General features: G+C 38.9%; 1 protein-coding gene across 2 annotated transcripts in view; it reads left to right on the top strand.

The window, feature by feature from the left end:
- The first annotated feature begins 927 nt into the window (after window positions 1-927).
- RNF123 (ring finger protein 123) overlaps window positions 928-27688 on the top strand; it is a 98780-nt gene continuing 72019 nt past the window's right edge. Inside the window, exons 1-15 of one of the 2 annotated variants that reach the window (XM_087709283.1) lie at window positions 928-1039; window positions 7390-7498; window positions 8886-8970; window positions 14186-14265; window positions 14541-14638; window positions 17419-17473; window positions 18504-18589; window positions 19044-19130; window positions 19389-19456; window positions 21065-21190; window positions 21895-22003; window positions 23707-23811; window positions 24654-24779; window positions 24879-24971; window positions 26043-26116. In XM_087709283.1, the coding sequence (XP_087565409.1) occupies window positions 7417-7498; window positions 8886-8970; window positions 14186-14265; window positions 14541-14638; window positions 17419-17473; window positions 18504-18589; window positions 19044-19130; window positions 19389-19456; window positions 21065-21190; window positions 21895-22003; window positions 23707-23811; window positions 24654-24779; window positions 24879-24971; window positions 26043-26116 (1274 nt within the window). In that variant the 5' untranslated portion in view covers window positions 928-1039; window positions 7390-7416. Of the gene's footprint in view, window positions 1040-3191; window positions 3289-7389; window positions 7499-8885; window positions 8971-14185; window positions 14266-14540; window positions 14639-17418; window positions 17474-18503; window positions 18590-19043; window positions 19131-19388; window positions 19457-21064; window positions 21191-21894; window positions 22004-23706; window positions 23812-24653; window positions 24780-24878; window positions 24972-26042; window positions 26117-27688 lie in introns of those variants that run through there. The other variant, XM_087709285.1, reaches the window with a different exon arrangement.

Here is a 27688-nt window from a genome sequence, read left to right on the forward strand (position 1 = left end):
TGATCCTCATTTTTCTCTTTCCTAGCATTATACCAGAAATATATTAAAATGAGCCTGGTCAGAAACCCAGATATAGTCTCCCCCCCCCCCCCTAATTTTCACAACAGTTTGAACCATAAACTTAGAAACTATAATGGCATACATTATACCAAAACTAACAACCATATTATGGTCTGATTTACATAATAAACGAAGCCATCAATATGATCTATACAATACAGGATGCCATGATGTACTTTGTGGTGAAACGCGTGAATTCAGCTACTGTGGTTTAAATGTTTTATCATTTAACATACTCAACAGACCACGCTTATTTAGGTTCACACAACATATTAAGCCATAAAGTGAGGTCTCTTTTCATTTAGCCCGTACAAAACAAAAGACAAGTGTGGACAGGGCTAATAATTTAATTAAAATAACCATCCCATTTTTCACTTGTTTCACTCATGAAGTATAGTGAACCAGCCATTGAGATTTGCTTTTCTTCTTTAAGTAGCAAACATTCATAGGCGATCATTTATGAACTCTGAAAGGTCAGAATATATGGGGGGGACACTTACTTTTCTTACCCTGATGGCAAAACTCTGATGGAAAATTATGACATTGTGCTGCTGTCCGGAGATCACCCGGATTATTCCAGACATTAGGCGGAATCCTTTTTTACGTGCTCAGGTAACGCGTCTCGAATGATCGGACTACCGCCACGGGAGCTGAAAGCCAAACATTTTGGGGGAAGCGAGAGCATCGTCTGCTAGCGAGCGGCAGAGAAGCCCGGGGTTCTCCCCGAGGAGGCAAGGGAGAAGAAGGGTCAGACCCGGCCGCGGCGGTGTGCAGGGCTCTCTGCTACTTGCTCGCGGGAGATCAAGCCGGCTCTCGAGGGCGGCGCTGCCAGTAGAACGAGGGAATCCACCCGCCCAGCCACTGCGGTTGTGTCGCCGCTTGGTGTGTCCCAGCTGGCGCTCCGTAGCAGGGCGGATGTTGTGAGGAACCGCTGCCGGCGGGGCTTGGCGAGGGAGCCAGGCGTGCGGTGGAGGCAGCGGTGAGTAGTGGCAGCGCTGCTTGGCTCCGAGGTGCGGGGGAAGCCACTGCCGAAGGGGCGGCTGCCGTCGAGACGCGGCTCGGGCGGCTGCAACTAGGCCCGGGTAGCGGGTCAACTGGGGAGGCAGAGAACACCGCGGCTCTGCCCTGCTCTCCCGCTCGCCTTTAAAAAGAGGGAGAAGCCAACCCGGCTTGCCAGCCGCGTGCGGGGAAGGCGGTGGGGCGCTTCGGGTGCTCGGTGGGAAGCCGGCCGCGCGGCAGGGAGGCTCCCGGTGGGCAGTCCGAGGCGAGGCTGCCTGCTGCATCGGTCCTGCCCTTGGCGTGAAGCCGGCCGAGGGAGGCCTTTTTCGGGGGAAGAGTTGCAGGCGAAGAAGGCTGTTCCTGTTCAGCCTCCTCCTCTTCTTCTGCCCCACAAATCTGCAGCCTGGTGATTGTCTTTGCGCCTTTGCTTCCTCCAGTTCCTGGCGTGCTGGTGGCACCCGGGAGACCGACTCCCGTGTGAAAAACGTGCCTCATTTGTGTCACCTTCCCAGGGTAGCGTGGGAAGAACAAAAAAAAAAGTATCTTGTGGACCTCCCTTCCATGGAAAAGAAGCTTTTCAGTGTGATCTTGAAGCGTATTAACTTCGTGGGTATTCATGTCCATTGAATTTAGTGGGAAGTCATCTGCTCAAACGTTGCACCTTAATCCTAAATTGATTTTAAGGCTTTGATTTCAAGTAAGCACTGTCTATTTCAGTGTGGAGTTCCTTACCAATAATAGGTATGGATGAGGTTGATCACCAAGCTTGGAGGAGTTTGGAGGACAGCAAACCTCTCAGTAGTAGAAGGGGCAACTGAAATCGGGCAAAAGGTCATGGACTGTGGCAGGTGTTTCAATGCAGGGCTGATAGCTGATTTTTTTTTCTTGTTTTCCAGTGGAAATCCCAAAATAAACATAATCCTATACTTGCAACCTTCCAAATTCTTTGGAAACCAAAATTATTGCAATATTATGCAGGTTGATTGCAGTAATATTTCCAAACCATAGTTGTGATCTTGGGGCCCATTTCCATGTGCCAAGGTTAATTGTAATCTGAATTGATAAAGGGAGAGAATTTTTCCGTGGATTTTCAGCTATTAAGACAAACTGATTTAAGCATGGCTTCTTTCCCCTAGTTTACATTTATTTTGGTAGTAAACATCTGACACAGTTAAGACAGAAGTTAAGGTTGGGATTAAATTTTGTAAAAATCAATTTATTCACATTATTCAATTTGAGTTGCTATTCATATAACTGCTGATAGGCAGAAATAAGTCTTAACTGAACTTAACAGTGAGGACGTCTTGAATAGACACCTAACCTATCTAGTACAGTGTATTATTTCATGCTTTGGTCAACTAAATGCCAATGCAAAGCCCATCATGAGATAAGAGAGAGAGTATAGAATTCTCTTGCAGTTGTCCTCCACTAATCAACCTTCACAGTATGTTTCTCAGCTGTGCTTATCATAAGAAACAATTATTGATAGCATATATTCTCCATGAATTTCATTAAGGTCTTTCATAGTGATCATTGTTTTATCTTACAGTATCTAATACTAACCCTACTTGAACTGTATTGTGTGAGGAAATACTACTTTTAATGTGTGCAGAATCCATATCAATCTTTTTTAATGATCAAGGCTTTTACTGTAGGAAAATGGATTCTACTATATCATGAATACAGTAAACCATGGATTCTACTGTAGGGAAAAGTGCATAATTTTACGAATGTCTCGCTTGTTTTAATAATTTTAAAAATGCCAAATGCTACAGTAATTACTCATGTAGTTACTTCACTCCCTGATAATTTCAGCTGTCTTATTTGCATTTTTTTCTCAGCTGTCTAGTATCTTTCACTAAGATAATTGACCCGAATTGGGGTTGCCTTCTTAGCAATAGGCCTGCCTTCCTGGAATACATAAAATAATGTTAGATAAATCCTTATTAATTAGAGCCACCTCTGCTTTTGCAGCTGTATTTTGTTTCTTGCTGTCTGTTTCTTTCTTGGTCTCTCTTTTTAGCATTCTCTGATATTAGTGTTGTTTCTAGATATGCATTTACTAAGAAAGTTCACAATATAGAGATTTATTAGAAAGCCTGTTAACTAAATATTTTCTTATAAAGGTGCTGATTTGAGGAGATACTGTTTTGAGTGACCAAGCAAGACAGATTTACAGAAACTTTATGTTTAATTTAGGGTCTCATATTGTAATAATTAAGGCATCAGGTAAGAAACTGATAGGAAACTCTGCGTTCTAGTCCTAGTCTAGTCTAGTACAAAGCCAACTGCATGACCTTGAGTCTCTCTGTCTCTCTGTCTCTCTGTCTCTCTGTCTCTCTGTCTCTTAGCCTTAGGAAGGAGGCAAGGGCAAACCACTTCCAAACAACTTTGCAAAAAAAAAAAAAAATTCAAAGCAGTCAAAACTGAGTCAAAGGCTCATATTTTCACCAGCCGAGATATGTGGACAGATTTGGTAGAAATGTTTAGTATTTGTGAATATACTGTGGGGGTAAAAATATAGTCTATAATAAAAAAACCTTCTGCCTTGTAGTGTAGTTCAAAGCAGTACTGCAATCTTAGCCTAGTTTTTTACATTATGCTTCAGTCAACATGTGGATATATATTAACTGTTACACAGGTCTGCGACTAAAAAGCTGTTTGATTATTTTCATCTAATTTCCATGTATTTTGGTGTGCTGAAAACAAATAATATATGGAAAAACTCCTAGACGTCATAATTTGCCACAACATGCAAAATTGTCTTCAAGTTTATCATTTTTTAAATTTTTAGTATTTTTTATATTATGGGTTTTTAACCAAATTTAAAGTCCAAATTACTATTAATTAATTCACATAAGTGCATTTAAGATATAAAATGCCAAAAAAACCCTTAAAGGGTTTGTCCGAGTTATGTAAAACAATATAGCACTGTAAATCTGATGGTCAGCAATATATACATAAGCTAAGCAAATTTTAAGTCTGTGCTTCTAATGGTAGAAGGGGTTAATCTTTCCTGAAGAATCCAGTGGGAGGGAGACACAGGGCAGATAGCAGCATCTCCGGTCAGTTCAGGGGGCGTGGCCAGCACTGTGACGTCTCATGTACAGACACAGAGCTGCTCTCTCCTGCATGCCACACTTGTGCACGAATCATCATCAGGTTCTTGGTTCTAGGCTGTTCACACTTTTTCATCTCAATTCATGTTAGCTGGTCATTCTTCAACCGTTATGACAGTTTCTGTTACATCTTTGGTGAATATACAGTGTTGAAGCAACAGCAGAATATTACAGACTTTGTGAAAAAAGTATACTTTGCATACTTTGGACTAAAAATTGGAGATCAAGATAAAGTTTGGGCGCCTCACAAAGTGTCCAAACGGTGTGTTAAGGACCTCCGAAACTGGTTCAAGGGTAAGAAAAAATCTTTCCGTTATGGGATTCCTATGGTATGGCAAAAGAACCATAGTGATGACTGTTACTTTTGTTCATGCGATGTGAAAGGGTTTAATTCCAAATGGAAGCATTCCATTTCATACCCCAATCTTCACTCAGCAATTCGTCCCATCCCCCATGGCACAGATATAGCAGTACCCAAACCCCCTGCTACCTTGGAAGAGATACCTAGCTCCGATGAATCAAGTTCTGACTTTGAAGATGATACAAGACCAAAATTGTTTTATCAGGAGGAGATGAATGATTTGGTAAGAGACTTGAATCTTCCCAAAGATGCTGCTGAGTTACTCGGATCAAGGCTGAAAACCAGGAATTTATTGTTGCCAGGAGTGTCATCTTCATGGTTCAGACATCGTGAAAAGGAGTTTGTTCCTTACTTCGCCCAGGAAGACAAATTGGTTTATTGCATCGATGTTGAAGGTCTGATGGGTCAATTTAAAATCCAATATGATTCAGAGCAATGGCATCTTTTTATAGATTCTTCAAAAAGAAGTCTCAAAGCAGTTTTATTCCACAACAATTTTTACGCTTCCATACCTGTAGGTCATGCCATACACTTGAAGGAAACCTACCAGAACTTGGAATTGATTCTTCGTAAACTTAAATATGAAGACCATGGTTGGCAAGTGTGTGGGGACTTGAAGGTCTTGTGCATGCTGCTCGAGCAACAAGCTGGGTATACCAAATACCCTTGTTTTCTGTGTCTATGGGACAGTCAAGACCGACAAAATCACTGGACCAAGAAGAGTTGGCAGCCGAGGGTGCTAACAGTCGGTGAAAAAAATGTCCTCCGAGAAACTTTGGTACCTTCCCATAAAGTTTTTCTACCACTTCTCCACATAAAATTGGGGTTGATGAAGCAATTCGTAAAATCACTTCCAAGAGCTGGAGAATGCTTCAAATACTTGGTCACCAAGTTTCCATGCCTGTCGGAGGCAAAATTGAAGGAAGGTGTGTTCGTCGGACCAGGCATTAGAAGGCTTATAGTTGATCAAGAGTTTGTTAATACCATGACGGATCCTCAAAAAGAAGGGTGGATTGCATTTAAAGAAGTCGTACAGAAATGTTTAGGCAATAACAAAGATCCTCACTACAAAAAGATTGTTGGAAGAATGCTGAAAGCATTTCGAGCTTTAGGTTGCCTGATGAGTTTGAAAGTGCATTTCCTCCAGTCCCACCTTGACTACTTTCCTGAAAATTTGGGAGCTGTGAGTGAGGAACAAAGGTGAACGATTCCACCAAGACATTAAAGAGATGGAAAAGAGATACCAGGGAAAATGGAGCATTACAATGATGGCAGACTACTGTTGGATGCTTCAGAGAGAAATTCCAGATGCTACTCACAAGCGTAAATGCACCAAGAGGAGCCTCACAAGGAAGAAGAATCAAGTTTAGTGTGTATAGGTGAGCTCATTTCAGTTCAAAAAAGGATTTTCATGAAAATATTGTAATCAAACTTTAATTTTATAAGTCTATTTCCATTTATTTTGAGATATTGTCTTATTTAACATAGTTACCTAAATTGTCAGGAAATGTGATGTCCTATGACAAAATGGAGGTCATTTTTGGATTCAGCGCACCAAAAACATAAAGATTACGTGGAATAACCAAAACAGCTCTCGAAATTTTTTTTTTTGCATTAATGTTGCTAAATTTACTTTTTGTGCTGTGTTGTGAAGGCAACATTGAATTACTGTATATGCTTATGTCTGTTATTAAATGAAGATAAAAGTTAGTTGTTTTTGTGTTGTGTAAGTTTAAACAAAGATAGCAATAGCAGTAGACTTATATACCGCTTCATAGGCCTTTCAGGCCTCTCTAAGCGGTTTACAGAGAGTCAGCATATTGCCCCCAACAATCTGGGTCCTCATTTTGCCCACCTCAGAAGGATGGAAGGCTGAGTCAACCCTGAGCCGGTGAGATTTGAACCGCTGACCTGCTGATCTAGCAGTAGCCTGCAGTGCTGCATTTAACCACTGCGCCACCTTGGCTCTTAGATGATGGTCTAAATGAGATGTATTTGGAACTTGAAATATCCTTGCTTCATAATGTGAGACAGTGTTGTTAGGATGTTGTATGGAGACTTCACATCCATAAACATTTGAGAGACAAATATTCTTGAAACATATAGTTATATGTCTGTACTGAGAATGGATCTAGATATACAACTCTGAGTATAATCTATTGCTTATATGTTCTATTAAAAGCATTACTTTGAATAATGAATATCTATTAAAGCAAGTTCCCATAAAAACATAAGTCATATTTTTCTCTTAGTGGCTGTTTGGTTACCTATTACCTATTATATACAGTGTATGTATGTATGTATGTATGTATGTATGTATGTATGTATGTATGTATGTATGTAATATGCTTCTCATTTTTTTCTGAAATATGCTTTTCCCCAACTTTTTATTCTCATCATTTTAATAGGTTTAATTTAAATAGCAGGTTTTTGTAAAATATTAAATTTTCATTTTTGTTGTTTTACTAGGTCTGCTAGCAAATTTTTCATTTTTAATAATCTGTTCTATAGTATTAAATGAAATAACTTAAAAGTTATGAGTTTATTTTCCATCCTAGCTACCAATTCTTATTTAGTATTAATTCTATTTAAGTCTAGAGGCTGTCCAAACTGTTTTAAAAACATTACTTGTTTTTTTTACATTTTTATAGGAAATTCTTAGAAACGGATTTTCATTTGTTTCAGCATGTCAGAAAGTATTATCTGAAAAATGACAATGAAAATAAAATGCAAAAATATGTTTTTCTTTATGTTATTCTCAGTAGTTTTGTTTGGAGTATTAAAATATTTGATAGCAGTTTTCCTACAAGTGTTACAATTTTTAATTTGTTTCATGTTTTATCTTTGAAGTTAGTGACATTAATACTGTCCTGAACTATGACATCAAGAAGTTCTGGCACAGCATTTCCTCGGAAGAATTACAGGTTAAGCACCGAGTCTGAAAAGTCCAAAGTTGCAGGTAGGAGCAGTACTGTGGATTCTGGGGAGAAGTTACTAATCTTGTAGGTTTCTTTTGGTTCTAAGTCAATTATATAAAGGTCAAATACAAAGATATATATTTTATTTGAGATCTGTTTGGAAGGTCAGCTAAAATGATAAATCTTTAGTAGAAAAAAAAATCCCAGGTTGTAGAAAAAGTAATCACGTACAAAAAAGACATCATTTTTTTAAACTAGTCATTAAGGAGGAAGTTTCAGAAAACATATTGATTTGTATAGCTTATTTTCCAAATTGTGTAAATATACTCTCATTAGTTGGATATTAAATATAATGGTAATTACTTGGTTGTGACCTATGAAGCCCTACATGGCATGTGGCCAGGCTACCTATAGAACTGTTTTTTTCCCACCCTTCAGGTAAGGAAGGTATGTTGCAGACTCCATCAGTTAAAGACTTCCAACTGGCAGAGTCTAGGAAGAGAGCCTTCTCTGCCCTTGCCCCTGCCCTCTGGAATCTCCCCCCCCCTCTCCTGTCCTTCTGTAAAGGAATTTAAATAGACTCTGCAGCCTCTTGTGGGGAGCTGAAAGGAGGATGCAGCCATGGCGCTGGTTGGCGCTCTGAGGTTGGCGCCTTCTTAACCAATTTGTAGCAGGTTTAATCCTTGCCTCCTTTTAATTGTAAACTTTCTAAATGTTTACTTCTTATATACTATTTTTACATTTTTAACATTCATTGTAAAACACCTAAGAGTATAATAACCAGGTTTCCTAAAAATAAGATATATTTGCTCCAAAAGTTGCATTACAGCTTGTTTTCTCCTTAGGTCTTATTTTTGGGAAAATATGGTACGAAATGTGTTCATCTGGTTGATGATCTTAAACTTGGGCTTATTTTGGGGATAGGACTTAAATTATGAGCATCCTGAAAAACTGTGCTAGGGCTTATTTTCCGGTTGGGTCTTCTTTTCGGGGAAACAGGGAAGATGTTACTGAGAGCAATGGGCGGTTGAAAAATCAATCAATAAATTCCTTGTCAAAGAGCATTGATAGAAGTTGTTTTCAGTCTGGAAGAAAATATGCTTCTTAATTCTTCATTCACATAAATACAGAAGATCTTGTAGTTTTAATTAAGTAAGTCTATACTTAGAAATAGTTGTAGACATTTAAGGACAAGACTTAATGAATGGATTTGAGATTATTTGATGTAGCATATAGAGTTAGGCAGTTCCTTCAGCTCTATCCTGGTTTGTCTGAAATTGGAAGTCATGCAGGAATACTGTATTATATACTCTGTTTCAAATTGTAAAGAAGAAATAAATTCAACTAGAAAGTATTTGTCACACCTTTGAAAGTGACATTTAGTATCTTTGAGGTATTATCTGACTTGGATTTTGCTACTTGTCATAGGAATAGTGAACAGCAAGCTCCTGAATGATTATCTTCATCGTATTTTTCCCAGTGCTGATGGAACTCAACCTTCTGCTGCATGCAGGTAGTAGCTTTTTAATTTACTAAATACCAAGCAAATCATACTATTTGGAAGTGACTGATGAGTAAACCTTTAGCAGGAAGAGTTCAGTGCTGACATCATATAAAACAGATCTATAATCTGCTTAATAGATTATATACAAGTATTTTTGTTATAATATTTGTATAGGATTTCCTCTTCATTTTGAAAACATGTGTGAGAAGCAACAAAGTCCTCTTAGTTTCAACAATACCCTAATATATCTGTAAATTTGATTGTGTGTTATTTACATATTGCCAATAATGCCTTAAATTGTGTATCTTTTAATATCCATGCAACACTCAGAAACATGTGTGAGCTTTATAAATATTAAATAGTAACTGCAAATATTTATAGTTCTTGAAACTTGTAATAACATTTGTAATCTGAAAATCAATATCCGCTAAATTTCATATAAAGATGTGAAATTAATCAGTTTCAAGTCTTTCAATGTGAATTCATCACCATTGTAACTGAGTCCATCCACTTGGCAGCTGGTTGTCTCTTCTCTTTGTCACATTCCTGCGTTCACGTTGCATACGAACAGAGATTCAGTTTGGTGAAAAACTTTTATCTCTATCTAAGAAACTACGTGATAACCAGCATTAAATGACAATGATACAAAGGTAATCAAATCCAAGTCAGTTCTAACCAAGTTAACACCATCACCCACATATATATACCATTATCCCACCCAGCTCCACCCACAATTCCACCCAGATGACACCCACCCACCCACCATCCCCAATCACCATGACCCACACCCTCAGCCACACCCCCACTCAGTGTCATCATAGCCTCTTTCCTGGTTAGCCGCATCCAAGCAAAAGAGTTACATCAGAGTAGGCAGTTGCACCCGAGTAGAAGAGCCACATGCAGCTACAGGCTCAGTCGACATCAGAGAGGCAACATCAACGTGGCAGCGTTAGTGGCGTGTAAGCATGGCCGAGCGGGCATGGTGATGGACAGGGTCCCCCTGGATGGCAGCCTGAGGGCTGACACTCTTTTCTTCTACCTGTTCCCAGCATTTGAGCTGAATCTTCATAATGTGTCCAAAATAGAATAATTTGAGCTTCATCATTTGTGCCTTGAGTAAGAAGTCTGGATTTATTTCTTTGATAAGATTCTTTGATAAAAAAGATAAGAAGCCATTGGCTTGTTTTCTTGGCTGTCCTCTGTATTCTCAGGAGTCTTCCCCAACACCAAAGTTCAAAAATATAAATATGTTTCCTATTTTGCTTCATTAGAGTCCATCTTTGAATTATTACAAGGTTGCATGTATTGTAGGCATAGACAACTCACAGCATTTGAATAGATTTTTCAAGGTTTTCATGACTATTCTACCAAGTGCTGCTCTGCTGCACATTTCTTGACTGCTTGTTCTCTACTCTTGATGGTTGATCCTAGAAACATTCTCTCATTTCATAATGAGCATTGTCAGTTCTAAGGTTGGTTGGTTGTTGTATCTGTTGTCATTAGTTTGACGGTCTTTATATTTAATCTTGATTCCATTTTTTCATTCAGTTCCTTTTATTATTAAAGTTTGCAGATCCTTTTCATTTTCAACTTTCAGATACTGTCATCAACATATAGTGTATGTTATTATTGTTTCATCCTCCAATTATAAAACTATCATAATCTTCTTCCCCTTAATACATCTTCACCATATGGCCTTGTTTCATTTCTTTACCAGCCTGGAGCCAGTCTGTTTGAATATGTTCTGTCTGTCCTATGGTTTCTTGACCTATATATAGATTTCTCATGAGGCCAATAAGATGTTCATAAGGCCTTAAGAAAAGATTTTTCATTTTATACGTTAAATTTAAATATAATTACATGATAATTCCTTTTATTTTTGTCTCTAGCTAGTACATGCAAGTTCGGCACAGTACTAATGCTGCTAGAGTTTCATGTGAATATGTCTTAGGACAAATGCATGTTGTACATTTTTATTTAAAGATCTGTTGGGGTCAAATTATACTTAGCAACTGAACTCACAACTTGCTAGTGTTGTTAAAAATAACTTTCATCCTGTTTTACTTTTGATCAGGGGAGGTTATCAGGAGGAGGAGGAGGAGGACTGGAGTAGTTTCTTGTTGCTTTCCTGCACTGTTTATTCTTTAAATATTCCATTTCAATATTTTTTTCTTTTGAGTTAGAGAACTTTCCGTGTCAAGTTTCTTTGATCAGTTTATTAAGATCATAGAGATATTTTGGGTAGAAACAAAGGTGCTTTTGGGAAGCATATTTCCCACTATTTTGAAACTGAAGCTGTATAAAACTTTTCATATTATTAAATAGGCTTATAGTAATTTATTTTAAAAAAATTATTTCCAACCCATTGAGACCCTTATTTCCTCAACCACCTATTATATGAACCTATCAGTTGCTATCATTCTACAAATATTCTGGCAAACATTTTTTTTCTTCCAAGTGAAAAACTATATTAGAGAGATGTAGCACCTTATGTAACTCATGGATTCCATTTAGCTTGCTAGATCACATTTAAATGGGCTTCACTTATTATATCAGTGGAAGTTGGCATATTGAATATGTATAACATTATACAAAATTCAGAATAGAAGTATGGCCAAATTACTAGTTTACTCGTTTTAGGGGGAATATTAGTAACGTTTTAGAATGTTAGTTTTTAATACTTCGGAGGAAGAGTTTTCTTGTATATAAATAGAAACATATGAAAAAGTGAAATATTGAAATATTTAACTTTTCAGGTTACATATTTCAACATAGAGGTATTTGTATAATATAGCAAATATTATGCACTGTTTACATTGTATAGACAATTATGAAATTTAAATAAACTTACCGTGTTTCCCCGAAAATCCGACCTGTCCCGAAAATAATGCCTTGCCACATTTTTCGCATGGGCAAAAATATAAGCCCACCCCCGAAAATAACCCCCCTGGACAACTCCCCCTGTGGCCAGGCAGAGTACTGCTCACTGACCTAGCGGTATCCTGAAGGCGCCAAACCGTGGGAGCCGGGAGGGGGGGAAAGGCGCTCACATTGCTTGCCCCATTCGGGATACCGCTAGGTTGGGGAGTGGCGTTCTGCCTGGCCGGAGGGGGGAGTTGCCGGGTGGCTGCTCCCTTGTGGGCGGGCTCCTGAAGATCCGGGCACAGCCTTAAGAGTGAAGCAGCCATGAGATAACCATGCTCACGAGCAGCCACCCGGCAAATCCCCTCTCCAGCCGGGCACAGCGGCATTCACTGACCTAGGGGGTATCACTAAGGCGCCAAGCGACATGGCGCTCTGCCCACCCCCCAACTCCTGCGGCTTGGCACATTTGGGATACTCCCTAGGTCAGTACATGGAGCTCTGTCCGGCTGAAGAGGGAGATTGTGCGAGCACCTGTTCCACCCCCAGCCTCACCAAGCCCTTGCACAGCCCTCCTAGGGCTCCACCGCCTGCTGCTGCCATGCTCCGAGCATAACTTTCAAACTCCAAAACTTGGGGCCAAGTCTTCCAGCATTGGCCGCTCTAGGAGTGTTCTCTATGGTGAGCCGGCTGCCGGACAGAGAGACTTCCAGACAGAGAGTCTTCCAGCAGCCGGCCCACCATAGAGAGCACTCCTAGAGCGGCTGATGCTGGAAGACTTGGCTCTGGGTTTTGGAGTTTGGAAGTTATGCTCAGAGCGTGGCGGTGGCTAGACGCAGCGGCCAGCGGCAGTGCCCTGGGAGAGCTGCGCAAGGGCTTGGTGAGGCTGGGGGTGGAACAGGCACTCGCGCAACCCCCCTCTCCAGCCAGGCAGAGCTCCATGCACTGACCTAGGGGGTATCCCGAATGTGCCAAGCCGCGGGAGCTGGGGGGCGGGCAGAGCGCCACGTGGCTTGGCGCCTTAATGGTACCCCTAGATCAGTGAATGGCTCTCTACCCAGCTGGAGAAGGGATTTGCCGGGTGGCTGCTCGTGAGCATGGTTATCTCATGGCTGCTTCGCCTCTGAGGCTGTGCCCGGCTCTTCAGGAGTCCGCTCGCAAGGGAGCAGCCATCCAGCAACCCCAAAACAATAAGCCCTCCCTGATAATAAGCCAAAGGCCATATTTCGTGGGGCAAAAGAAAATAAGACCCTGTAGTATTTTTGGGGAAACACGGTACATGGAAATTTTGTACGTGGAAAAAAGTAAGTACCGTATTTTTCGGAGTATAAGACACTCCGGAGTATAAGGCGCACATTAGTTTTTAGGAAAGTGGGGGGGAGATTCTGCCTACCAGCATCCATTGGAATTCATCTGGCTAGCATCCTTGCAGCAAACAGCAAACAGCTTGGTCAGCTTCAGCATGTTATTACAGTCTGATTCAGCACAAGCAACTGAATGGCGGGTGGATTGGCCTCCTGGAATACCCCCAATCAGCTGTTCCAGGCTGCGGGGATCTCTACAGCCCATCACCGTCTCCGCGCTTCACGTTTTTGGCCTCTGCGCATTGCATTTTCAGGCAGTTTTGGGAGGAGATGTGCTGTGGCAATCCCCGCAGCCTGGAACGGGTCTTAAAATGGAGTGTGGGGAGACTGAAAACATGACGCATCCACAGCTAGAAAAATTCTGCATGGAGAAGTGGGGGAAAAAAATACTTCTCAATCAGTGCCAGGTTGTTTCTACTATAGGGAGCAACAGCAGGTATTCGAGCAAAGATTAATCATTTTATGCATTGAAGGAAATGGCATATCTCATTTAATTTTTTGTTCAATATTGATTTTCAAAGACAGTTTTTATATTTTGTTCAATTACATTTTCTTTATCTACTGTTTGAAAATAAAATATTGATATGCCCACATATCTTTAAAAAGAAAAAAAACACCTTTATACAGGATGAATTTACTTTTTTACATGATTGTAGCTTTATTAAATTGCTACTTAGCCAATGATAATGTTGAAATAATTTAGGAAATCTGATCTATAATTGATACAGATCTCTTCACAGAAAGTCATTTTTTCTTCTGTTCAGTCGTGTCCCCGTGATTTTGTTGCCAAGGTTTTTCAGAAGTAATTTGCTATTTTTTCCTTTCCCCTACTCCAGAAAGTGACTGACCCAAGATCACCCACCTGGCTTTTATGCCTGAGGCTGACTAGAACTCACAGTGTTTTGGTTTCTAGCTTAATGCCTTAGCTACTACACCAACCTGGCTCTCATAGAAAGTCATACAGGACCCCTAAAAATACTTTTTTTTAAAATTCCTAGGAAGCATCTATCATTTCAAAATCTACAAGAACATGTAGAGCAATTATTAACAGAAAATGCCAGCTCAGAAGACGGTCAAGGTAGGTATCTGGTTTCTATGAATAATCATTGTTACAATGTTCATTTTGCAAAAATTATGTTGAACATTGTGCATCCTTTTTTGAGTATTGCAAAACTTTCACGGATAGATTTATTGTTATTTCTATTAAAATATATGTTAAAATATGGTTATTAACTATATCACTTCCTTTCTAAAATTCATTTCTGCTAGAAAATTGCATATATATTGCCTGTCATTTGATTTCTTGCTGATTTCCACACTTTTCTCATTATACTTCCTGCAATTTTGTTTCAGATCAAACTGTAGATGGCAGACTCGGTCCTTCACCTGTAGTGCTGGATCATACTAGTGGCTTTGAAGGACTCCTTCTTGTTGATGATGATCTGCTTGGAGTGAGTGTGAAATATTTAATTTGATAATAATATTTGCTGTAGATATAGGGGAAAAAAATCTTCCCTCCTTCCTTTCATAGGTAAAGTGTTTGTCAGCATTGATAAGGGTTAACATTAATTTGAGATCCCATGTAGCAAAACACCTATAACTGTAGATTTCTATTCTAATTTAAAATAAAGAGTCTTGTTTCCCGCCCCCCCCAATTCGTGTTAAAATGTCACATTCATAAATTTTTGCTTGCTGCCAGTGTAATCAAGTGATGTGATATCCTTAGTGTCAGGGTTTTGATTGTGGCTTGGGTACATAAATTGGTAACTGTCAACCACTGATCGAAAAGCTTAATCCATTTGGCAGAAAAAAAACCACAAGACAGCTGAAATAAATGGATGTAATCAATTGGTTCCAGTATTATTCTTCCGGAAAACCATATTTGCTGTCTATTTTATATTCCCTGTTATTCCTTTACTAAAATATTTACTTTGCATGTTGCCTTTCCATTTCCTTAGCCTAGTTATGGTAATAAAAATAAGCTATTATGTATTAATTCTTTAATTTAAAATATATTCATTTTAAATTTAGATAATCCTAAAGTTTTGATTAACAAGTTGAAAGGCATAACAATTAAATAGAGCTCTTTTTTATAGTGGTGAAATATTTACATTGGGTATATCCTGTTTAATCGTGTATTCATATTATTATATACACAACAATTTGAAATCATAGTGGCCAGTTCTTTAGCAAGTGGCCTTCATATGCATTAAGTTTGTATTATTTGTTTAAATTTGCTTATTTATCTAGAGTTGCTTTGAATAGTGGATTGGTAGCATATAAATTTAATAAGTAAAGAAATTTATTTAATTTATTATTATTATTAATTAGATTTGTTAAGGCCACAAGACTCCAAAAAGACTTTGGGCAGTTTGCAAAATATCAAATACATAATTAAAACACAGTCAAAAGCATAACAAACGTGGCTGGACAACGCAATAATAATACCGTATTTTCACGACCAAAAGCCGCACCGGATTAAAAGCCGCAGTATCAATTAACGTTAATTTTTCAAACTTTTTCCACATATAAAGCGCACCGGGTTATAAGCTGCACGTTTCCCGACGCTTCTGGACATCTGTTGCAGTCGCGAGGAGGAGCGGAGAACAGCGCGAAGGTTCTTGGCGCTCCAGGAAGCTACGAAAGCAGTTGGGAGAGGCGCACGGCTTGGTTTCTCCTCCCTGGACGTCACAGCAGCAGCCCCAAACTCACCGATCTCAGTGTTTTTCGCATCGGGGTGTGCTGCAAGAGCATGCCCCGATGCGAAAAACACAGAGTTCGGTGTGCTTGGGGCTGCTGCTGCGACGCGACGTCCAGGGAGGAGAAACCAAGCCGTTTCGCATCGGGCCGATGCGAAAAACACAGAGATCGGTGCGCTTGGGGCTGCTGCTGCGACGTCTAGGGAGGAGAAACCAAGCCGTGCGCCTCCCCCAGCTGCTTTCGTAGCTTCCTGGAGCGCCAAGAACCTTCGCGCTGTTCTCCGCACTCTCCTCGGCTCCTCACAACTGCAATAGACGTCCAGAAGCGGCAGGGGCTATCGAGCTGGAAATCCAATCCCCATTAGCCCCAAAAGCCGCTTCTGGACATCTATTGCAGTCGTGAGGAGCGGAGAACAACGCGAAGGTTCTTGGCGCTCCAGGAAGCCCCGAAAGCAGCTGGGAGATCTTTTTCCACATATAAAGCGCACCGGGTTATAAGCCGCACTGCCGGTTTTGGGTCAAATTTTAGGATTTTCAGTGCGGCTTATAGTCGTGAAAATACGGTAACTGCAAAAAAAACCACAACAGGGACTCCACTAACACATGGACCTCAGGCAGGCCTGGGAGCAAAGCTAAGGGAGTTTTGCAACATTTGGAGAGTGGGAGCAATTTGTCTCTTGGTGGGGATGCTATTCCAATGGGCATGGGCTATGACAGAGAAGATAGGTTTCCCCGGTCCCACAACATGACAATATTTAATTGAAGACAGCTAGAACTCATCTACTCTGCCTAAATGCTTGAGTGGTCACAATAACTGGAGTCAGGCAGGTATCCTTTGTTGCTCTCCACTTAAACTGTTCTTTCCCATTAGTTTCTACTGTTTGTGTGTGCTGTTGATAATCTTTTTTATGTACTTGAAGGTTTTATTTGAGCGTTTTCTTGCCACTCATGTTGCTCACTAGATTCAGTTTCTTAGTTGGGGAAGAAGAAGCAAATCCACCTCCCTACTGAATTGATCAATTAATGTAGTCATGCACCACTTATATTGCCAATCCAGGCAGTCAGTTAAGCTGCCCTGAAAACAGAGGACGTTATCACTCTTTCTTTATTTCATTGATTACTCTTGGTTTTGATGTTGGTTGTTAGAATCACATCTGAACCATCTATATGCACTTGTATTTTATTTCTGATGAGCTTTTATGCTATTAGTTCACACTGATTCTTAACCTATTTATATAACTATGTAGTTTGATTGTAGTCTAATACATGTTTTGTCATCTGCAGGAGTAGCTTTCTTACATTATCAATAGGTATTTGTTTGGAAAAACATGTGATTAGCAAGGTATTGTGTGGACATACATAACCTCATTACTCTTACATCATACTTGCACATCTTATTCTGGGGTTGAGAATTCACTAGTAGTTTGAGATTTGGGTCTTTGGAAGTAACACAATACTTTAACTTTCTTTCTCCTGAAATAAAGTACAATGAAAACTTTGTGACAATCTCTTTTCTTTGTTTCTTATATTAGGTGATTGGGCATAGTAACTTTGGTTCTATTAGAGCTACTACCTGTGTATATAAAGGTAAGAATAAAGTAGGGCAACCTGGGAAAGATACTGGTTTAAGTTGGAAGACAGATGTAGCAAACAAATTAAAATGAGGATTTATTCTCCAGTTAACTTCTGGCTTGAATTTTGTATTACCAATATCTTAGCTATTTTGTAAGAAATGTTTGACAATGAAGTATTACTACCCCAAAATTACTTTTATTGTAGAGTTAATAAATAATGCTTATAAAAGCAAGAGATTTTGGAAAAGGAAGAATAGATTTACATTTTGAATTCCTTTGAATGATGAACCTTTAGAATTCTTTTAAGTGTTTGTAGATTGTAGATTGTAGATTTATTTATTTATAGGCCGCCCTTTTCCCTGAGGGGACTCAGGGCGGCTTACAATCAAAAAGGAAGGGGAGTGTAGGACAATACGAAAAAAGAAATGTGCACAAAGTAAATTAGACAATAAAACTCAACATTCACTCAGCATTCGGGAGGGGCGAAATAAGATTATCCCCAGGCCTGACGGGTTAGCCAGTTCTTGAGGGCTGTGCGGAAGGCCTGGACGGTGGTGAGGGTACGAATCTCCACGGGGAGATTGTTCCATAGTGTCGGAGCCGCAACAGAGAAGGCTCTCCTCCGAGTAGTCGCCAGTCGGCACTGACTGGCGGATGGAATACGGAGGAGGCCAACTCTATGCGATCTGATGGGACGCAGGGAGGTAATTGGCAGAAGGCGGTCTCTCAAATAGCCAGATCCACTACCATGGAGCGCTTTATAGGTGGTGAGTAGGACCTTGAAGTGCACCCGGAGACCAACAGGTAGCCAGTGCAGCTCACGGAGGATCGGTGTTATGTGGGCGAACCGTGGTGCGCCCACGATCACTCGCGCGGCCGCATTCTGGACTAGCTGTAGTCTTCGGATGCTCTTCAAGGGCAGCCCCATGTAGAGCACATTACAGTATTCCAGCCTAGAGATCACAATGTGATACTTGACAAGTAATTGCAATCTAAACCATGTAAATGGAACTTTGCTGCATGTCACTTACACTTCCTTTTAGGTAAATGGATCTATGAGGTACTGATTTCATCCCAAGGTCTCATGCAGATTGGCTGGTGCACTCTCAATTGTCGATTCAATCAAGAGGTAATGTTGCAGCATTGCATACACTGTATTGCCACTTTTTCTAAATATTATCAAACAATCACTTGTTGTATTTCAAAGTCTGGGGCAATATTGAGAAATCTATTTGTGAGTGTTACCCAATTTTGAAATCTCTAATTCTTGTTATTTCTTAATATATTTTCATATGGCACTGACAATAATTTTTAGAAAGAGAATCATCATTGTGACAAAATATTTGTAAAACATTAATGACAAGTGATGGAATATTCCAGCCTTAAGCTAACATTTCTAATCTTGTTCTGAACATTTTATGCTTGTAAACAAAAGAGAAATAAAGCTTAAAACATATTTTAAGCATCTTACCTCTTAAGGGGGATACTGACAAGAGATTATTGAAAAAGTATAGTATGAGAATACAAAATAGGATAGTAATCCAAATAATTTTAGTTACAGTTTGTTGTTGGTTTTTACAAAGGAAGGAGTTGGGGACACACCAGATTCATATGCTTACGATGGGAATCGAGTGCGCAAGTGGAATGTGACTACAACTAACTATGGGAAAGTAAGTATCCCTAATTATTTTACTTGGAAAGTAGCAGTTGAGTCTGAATAAATAGCTGTCTTCATTCCATATTGCAGAACAGAAGGCTATAGTTTATTATACTTTTTAGAATGGAGAGGAAAGAAGATTGGGCTATGGAATGCAATGTGAAGCAGAAAGATAATGTAATCAAGGAGTAATTCATATTTGATAAATTTGAAAATAACCTTGAGAGAATGCTGTTTACATGTTTTCAGAAAAACCCTTTTCTTCTTCCAGTCTTGGGCAGCAGGAGACATTGTCAGCTGTTTAATAAACCTTGATGAGGGAAACATTTCTTTCTGTTTGTAAGTATTGTGTTCAACATCTCCTGGGTATCACTTGTTACTGCAACCTAACAACATTTCAACATCACGTCTTCTACATGTATATTCATTAAAGTCATAAACAATATTGTAACAAAGGTTTTTCCCCACTTTACTATAATATTTCTCAGTAAAATAGAATTAGTAAAAGGTCATATTTTGTACTGTATATTGATAAAATTAGTAAAACCTTTCTTTCAGTCCCATGTGAAACATGAATTGATATTAAAGTTAAATTTCCACTGGAAGTAATCCATGTGACTGGCAATTCTTATTTGATTCCTGTGAGGCTTCACTGAATAGGCATATGAGAAGCAGATCTTATTTACTGTAGTTATATATAGTATTGTATCATCTAAAATCTACAGAGAACTGTAGCTATATAGCAGAATGATCACTGGAATGCTATGTGTGAAGGGTAGCAATAGATAATATTTAGTAATCAGGAATCATACTTAAAAAAAAATATTATGGTTTTATTTGGCCCCTGGACTTATAGGAGACATGACCGGTGATGTCATTTGAGTTAGTGAGCTAAACCTTTTGGCCTGCATGTTTTGGTTTTCAGGGGCAGATTTTAAGATGCAAAATAGGAGCCTTTAGCTTTGCTTCAAGGTGCAAACCCATTTTGTTCTTTAACTTTGCCATAGGAAAAAAATTGCCTAAACTTTTTATAAAAGTTATATGAGATTGAAAGACAAGGCTTTTGACCTATGATCTTATGGATTTAATAGAAAAAAGAAGTAGAAAACAAGCAAGTTTAGTTACTTGGGCTAATCTTAGCAGTATAATCTGATGATGATAGTTCTGCCTTCCATTAAATACATGCACATATGCCACTGTACAGCTCTTAAGAAATTTGATATAGATTGATGCAGCAACTAAAAATACCATAGATTCCCTTCCCTTAATGCAGAACCCCCAACTTGCTAATACTGAGAAAACTCAAAATTAAACAATAGTCTAAATGGATTGTTCTGACCGTTTTGCCAAGTGATTACTTTTATGACCAGTGTTATAGAATGGCTTGTTCTTCTGACACATAAGCTTTTTCAGAGAAAATGGCATAGACCTGAATCACTTAGTGGCATTCTGAGACCAAATACAATCTTAGGGCTCTGGCAAGAATTTATCTTTGCAAATAAAATCTAGGTGTGGGTCATATAGAGCCGAGGTGGCGCAGTGGTTAGGGTGCAGTACTGCAGGCCACTTTAGCTGACTGTGATCTGCAGTTCAGCGGTTCAAATCTCACCGGCTCAAGGTCGACTTAGCCTTCCATCCCTCCGAGGTGGGTGAAATAAGGACCCGGACAAGTTGCTGATTCAATTTGCTAAAAAAATTGTAAACCGCTTAGAGAGGGCTGAAAGCCCTATGAAGCGGTATATAAGTCTAATAAATAAATAAATAAATATAGCAACGGGTGAGCAAATTCTGCCGTTAAGCTTTAGACTCTGTTTTGTATTATTTGTTTCCAATGGGAAGGAGAAGCTACATAGCTTTAAATATTTCTGCATTTTGCTTGTGACAGCCATGTAAATCCTTTATGATAAATTGTATAAACTCTAAAAAAAATCATTTTTTCCCCTTCAGGAATGGTGTATCTCTAGGGACAGCTTTCGATAATATTTCAAGAGGCTCTGGCATGGCCTATTTCCCTGCCATCAGTCTGTCATTCAAGGAATCTGTTGCCTTTAACTTTGGTAGCCGTCCACTCCGATATCCTTTAAAAAAATTTTAACCAAACAGTGGAAAATTTTTTCCTGAGAAATGTCAATATCTAGAATGTATTATTTTTCCTTATTCATGTTCCCATTAGCTTTTCAGTGATCCATTGAATCTTACAGTTATAATATCTAGAAAAAAAATACTTTCTTAGTGCATCTTGAACATATTTTACTTTTATTACTCAGTAAAACTGAAGAATAACCATATAAGGTTTTTTAATTGAGGAACACCTAGTACTTGAGCTGAAATTTGGACAGGGGATTTCATCTTGTGCTTTTGATTAAGATGCTGTGCCAGATTCCCCCCCCCCCCCCCAATGTGGAGTTTTAAGAAAAGAACAGAGACTAGTAAGGACATTCATCCTATGTGTTTTCAGTTCCCACCATCTGCTCCTTAAGATGGGAAAATACACACACTATAGTGTGCACCTAAAATAGACTTGGCAATTAAAAAAATAAGAATAGCAACTATCCAAAAAGTATCCAGAAAAAAACCCTGCAGGAAATCTCTCCCTTGCCCACTGCATGATGCAGTCACACTTGTAAGACATTATTGCTCTCTATGGACTTTGCTCCTCTCCCAGAGAATCAAGGGCTGCCCTTGCCCATTGAAAGCCTCTTTCTGTCCCAGGCATTTAGGAACTTTGGCTCAAAGAAGTAAATTGCTTTCCAGTATATTTCTTAATAATTCCTTACATATCCAGTGGAGGGATATCAGCCCTTACAGGATAAGCCAGCTGCAGATCTGATGAAAGCTCATAAGCTCCTGGGATATCTCAACAATGTTATTAAAATTGATGTTTCGGTAATATCATGTTTTCAATGTTACATTTATATAGAGATGTTCTATTAAAAATGCATGGACTTAGTTAAATTTATTTTATTTAGGTGTGTAGAATGTATACATATTTATGCTACCCAGCAAAGCTCCTTCAGTCACTTTCAAAGAATGAAGTAATAGAACACTCCCAAAACACAACAAAACAGCATTATCATTTTTGCGTAGTAAAAATATATATTCTAAAGGGTTTGAACAAAGAACACTTACTCTGTGTCTTATTTTATGAAGATTAAGCTTTGTTATCTTCAGGTGTCTACATGTGTATATCAAAAATTAAAATCAATATGATAAATGCCCCTTTGCTGTACATATTCAGGCTCTGTGGAACTATATTTGGAGTTCGAAATATTAGTAAGATGAAAAGGAAATGCCTAAGGTTCAAATTGGATGGGTTTTTTTGAGTAGTGAAGAATAATGGGGAAACATTCTGTCATCCTGTATCTTAATTTGTGAAATCTAATGAAATGAAACAAGTAAAATATTCAATTTATATAGCCGTCCATTCCATAAAACAGTTCTAGGCATCTTACGGCAGACTAAAACAATATAGAAAATAAAATAGCAGCAGTCAAGAGACCAAACCAGTCTAAACTACATAACACATCACAGGCTCCAACTCTTACAGGTTATGCATTCCTATGGGAACACAACCATAGAAGAGCCTCCCAAAAGACTGCTTTTTTGTGTACCAATCCATTCTCGGGAATTGGTGTTCAACAACTGAAAAGTCCTGCTTGCTGGATCTAAGGAGATGGTGCTCATACAAATATCCTGGTCCTTAAATTGCACCTGGAAGCACACTGGCAAACAATGCAAGCTTGTGGAGAAAATGCAACATGCACACCCTGAAGCTATTCATAACTCTCCATTCTGCATTCTGCACCAGCTGCAGCTTCCAGATGCTCTTCAAAGACAGGCCCATGTAGAATGCACTGCAGTGACCCAGTCAGGAGATTTAAGTGTAAGTGACCTTAAGAGATGGGCTTCTAATTTAAGAAAAGGCACCCCTGGTGCTGGAGATGAATTCGTGTGAAGCCCCTCCTAGCCACAGCTGCCACATGTTCTTCAAACAGAAACTGTGAATCCAGGAAGACTCCAAATTGCACCCTGGTTCTGTTTGGGGTACCTTACCTGGAACAACAGATAAATCCTTGGATCCAGGAGATCCAAAAGTCAACAGCCATTTAGACTTGCTAGGGTTGAGCTGAAGCCTGTTCTTCCTCGTTGTGGGATCATGAACCCCACAACCTCTGGACAGAGTCAGAAACTCCTTTGTAGCATTTGGTTCAGTTGGAAAAATGTAAAGCTGTGTGTCATGTTATGCTGGATGTAACAGTAATTGAATTTTATCTGACCTTTCCCTACAAATAGCAGATAATAATTAACAGCATTAGGTGCAAGGGAATTGCTGAACTTAATGAAATATAGCATACAGTAATGTGGCATCATCTGGTATTGGCACTACAGGGCCAAATTTTTTCAAATAACCACTATATAGTATCTAGATAATGCCAGATTTGTCAGGATAACAATGAGCTTGTTGCCTTTCTAAGGAATTATCGTGTATTTCTGAACTAGAGACCTGTTTCAAGGACTTTCTTAAGAAAATTCATGTAAATTAAGGATCTGTTTAAAAAATTTGTGCAATCCTGAGTTTTCTCTTTCAGGAAGGGAAGCTGGTAGAAAGAGACCCTTCCACCTGGCAACTCCAGGGGGAACCAACAATACTCATTACCCTGGCACACATTTTTAATAATTTTGCCCCTCTTATGGTGAGTTTCTTCAATTTATATCTTAATATTTCTTTCAGTGTAGGATTTTCTACCTAATGTAATAGTGGAAATGTGTTTATTCAGTTGCAGAGATTATGAACTTTTTCAGCACATTCACACTATTCAGCAACAAGATTCAGAAACAGAATGTTGCATTTTTCCATGATAGCAAAATAGAGACCTATTCTGGATGTCAATACCCATACATTCTAATCATTTGCAGTTGGTATCGAGGATTCTAATATTTTGATACCTACTGAACAGAAATTTGCTTTCCTCATCTACATTGATTATTAGTAATTTTCCATGATTTTAGACATGTGTCTTTTCTAGTTCCGTGTGGATTTGCTACAGGTTAAACCTCAGAATACGGCCTTTGCAATTGACCTTTTTCCATTTCTAATCAATGTCTGAATTATTAGGATCTGGTCCTCTCCCTTTAATGGAGGCCTTTATGGTCTGCTTTTCAGAAGGTTATGGAGAATATGTTTCAATTAAAGTTGGGATGGGTTATAAGGTTCTGAACAACAAACTGTATATTTTCTCCTTGTGTGTAGGTCCATTGCCTAGGGAAGGCAACAGATCTACAAAAGCTGTATAAATATTTGGAACATTGTAGGAGCAGTATGTACTATTTTAGAAATATGGTACTAGACTGACTGAGGAAGACAGTCATCTGTGGGATACCTACAATTCTCATGACATCCCAGGAATATATTTTTTAAAAAACGAACCCTCATGAAACTGGCACATGGGTATAGGTTCATTCTTGTATTGCTATTGGTTTGATCTGTATGGTGGTCATTCTCAGTTCTGCTACTTTAAAGACTCTTTTTCTACAGTGCAAAGTGTACTTAGTGGAAGATGTGCTCATGAGTTTCCTGCTTGGCATCTTGGAAGGGGGAGGAGCTGTAGAAGCACATCCTCTTATTCAGCAGTTACTGGATCTTATGTGGCTTCTCATGGAGGTGAGTTTCATTATGTCTTTTGACTTCTAGTAATTCTGGGCTGCTTCTGTTCTCCATTAGGGCTACCTAGTGTAAATGTCTTCTATTTATTTTCTTCAGGATTATGAAGTTCATGAATGCCTCAAGCAGCTGTTGATGTCCCTGCTCAGAGCATACCGCTTTTCTCCCATCGTTCCTGATCTTGGCTTACAGGTGAGTGATATTATCTTCTGACATACCAGGAAAAAATCTTGATACCAAAAAACAGTGTGAGAGTCAGATTTTTCTCCCTGATTACAAACATATAAGTTTAAATCTCAACTCGTGCCTACCAAATATTTTGGATGTCAGCATACTGCTATGACTGGCCATGTTATCTAGCGATTATAGCAGTTGATACAATTTGCATCAGGCATCGGTTTGGAGAAGAATGTTCTAAATCACAGGTGTCAAATTTTATTTCATTGAGGGCTGCATCAGGGTTATGGGGGACAGGGTGGACGTGGCCAGGATGGGCATGACCAGCTCGATGTCATTCGTGTCGGGGTGCCTGCGGTGGCTTGAGACCTCTGCCAGTGAAAAGGGAGCTCGCATGCCCCCCCCCCCCGAGCTCCATTTTCACTGTCAAATGCAGGCCAGATCTAAGCATCCCACAGGCCAAATCTGGCCCATGGGCCTTGAGTTTGACGGCCCTGTTCTAAATCATGGGTCTCATGGCATCATGATGTTGCTGGCATTACGGTAACATTTTGCGACATTTTTCCCATCCGTGGAGCTGGGTGGGCATGGCTTGAAGTGATGCATCTGCCATGTGGGCCACCAGTTTGATACCCCTATTCTAAGTCATTTAAAAATTCTATGTTACAGGTAGTCCTCAATTTATGACCATAATTAGGACTGGAATTTGTGTAGCAAGTCATTGTCATAAATCAGGCCTGCTTTTTTATCACAATTTTTATAGTGGTTGTTAAGTGTTAATTACATACAATTGTTAAGCAAATCCAGCTGCCCAATGATGTGTTTTTGCTGGAAAGAGGCAAAAAAGGTCACAAATCACATTCATATGATTTGCCCACTGCAACCGGTCATAAAGACAGACAGATTGCCAAGCCCAAAATTGCAGTCATGTGACTTCAGGGGTGGGGAGATGGTTATAAGTGTAGGTTACAAGTCTCTTTTTTCCAAGCTATTATAACTTTGAACCATCATCATAGTTATTAATCAAGGATTACATGCATTGGTCTGTATAAATTGATTGTCCTTTTCCCTTTTTTTTCTGCCCAGATCCATTATCTTCGCCTTACTATTGCTATCCTAAAGCATGAGAAATCCAGGAAATACTTGCTCAATAATGTCTTGTATCCTTTCTTTATATGTATATTGTTCGTAGTTGTTTAGATTTCTCAGTGATACTTATTGAGGACTTATTTCTAAGTGTATTTCAGGCAGCATTCTTTGAAGTTTGAGATATAAATACTGAGACAGAGCCTTGGAGCATGAGGAAATGGCAAGATTCTAGTTAAGCAATTGAAAGCTTGATAATTGCTTCCCCTTTATTACCCTTATTTTGTTACTCTTCACTTGTGGAATATTACTGCAATAGGAAATCCTTGAAGAACTTTTATATCTTTTTAATCTTAAAATGTCTATAAGGAAGCATAACATAGATTATATTGTTTTACTTCAGTATTATCATAATGCTATCTCCCCACCTTATCTCAGTACTAAATCACTATCATATGCTGAAATATTTACTGACTGATCGACGGATTATGTGCAACCCAATTGTTGACTTTTAACCACATAGGTAGATTTTGTTCATAATGATCTGTCCCTAACTTGGTCCTTCAAGTTTTCTAACTGTGCTCCCATTTCTTGACCTCAGAGCAATAAACTATTGAAAGCACTGGTTACTGCCTCGTGCTATGGAGAGCTGTGTCTTGATGGTGCAGTTTTAGCTCAACTTTCCCATCATTCTTAGTGATGGATCTAGTTAGGATCAACAGTCTATAGTACTGTTTCCTGACTGGGCAGAAGATATCTCTGGGAAACCCATAATTAGGAAATGAAGTAGTAACTCTCTACTATTCCTTTCAGCAGTTATACCTAGTTGGATTATGTGATGCTTTAGGTTTGATTTTTTTTTCTTTTCTATTATATTTTTGTAAAATATATTTTGATACAGTGGTATTTTGCAGTATTAAGATTAGCACTCTAATGTATATCTAAGATCATTCATTAAAGATAAAAAGAGAGGTGTTTTACCAGTATTCATTATGATTTAAAACATCAATGTTAATAGTATAAGTTTATTTAGCTTTTTCATCCGGAACTAAATATAATAGTAAAAACTACTGTAGGTTGCATCAAAGTATTTGTTGTACAAAAAAGCTTTCTTTCTAAAGCTGGCATTGAAGTCTCTGTCAGGCATGAAAGATCAGGACCACACATGAACTTCCAATTAAACTAGTTTATTACTAATGATGCCTATGCACAAAAATGTACTCAATTAACAGCACCACCTTGGTGTTAGATAAGGGTCAATGGAATTCGAGAGGGGTTGGGCTTGCTTGGTCTGTGGTGATCTAGAGATTCTAGGCTGATTACTATTTTGATTCCACCCTGAGGTTCTGCCACTCCTTCTCCTCCATTCTCCAGTGTTCTGTTACTTAATAATATTTGTGCTTGTTAAAAATATGAACATAGCAAATTTGAGAATTAAAATGAAAAGGAAAAAATGCTATTTAATTTCTAATGTTCTCCTTTTTTGTGCTTCTAATTTACATATTTATAAACATTTGGCTCCACTTGGAAGTAATCTTAATTTTCTAAATTAAAACTTTTTTTCTGAATTTTTTTCTTTATCTTTCCCAAAACTATACATAGTATAATTATTTCTGTAGTTAAAATGTATTGTATGAACACAAATT

This window comes from Thamnophis sirtalis, unplaced genomic scaffold (assembly GCF_051295495.1).
Source record: "Thamnophis sirtalis isolate CommonGarterSnake01/CBP01778 unplaced genomic scaffold, rThaSir2_p1.2 scaffold_3, whole genome shotgun sequence".
Taxonomy (NCBI): domain Eukaryota; kingdom Metazoa; phylum Chordata; class Lepidosauria; order Squamata; family Natricidae; genus Thamnophis; species Thamnophis sirtalis.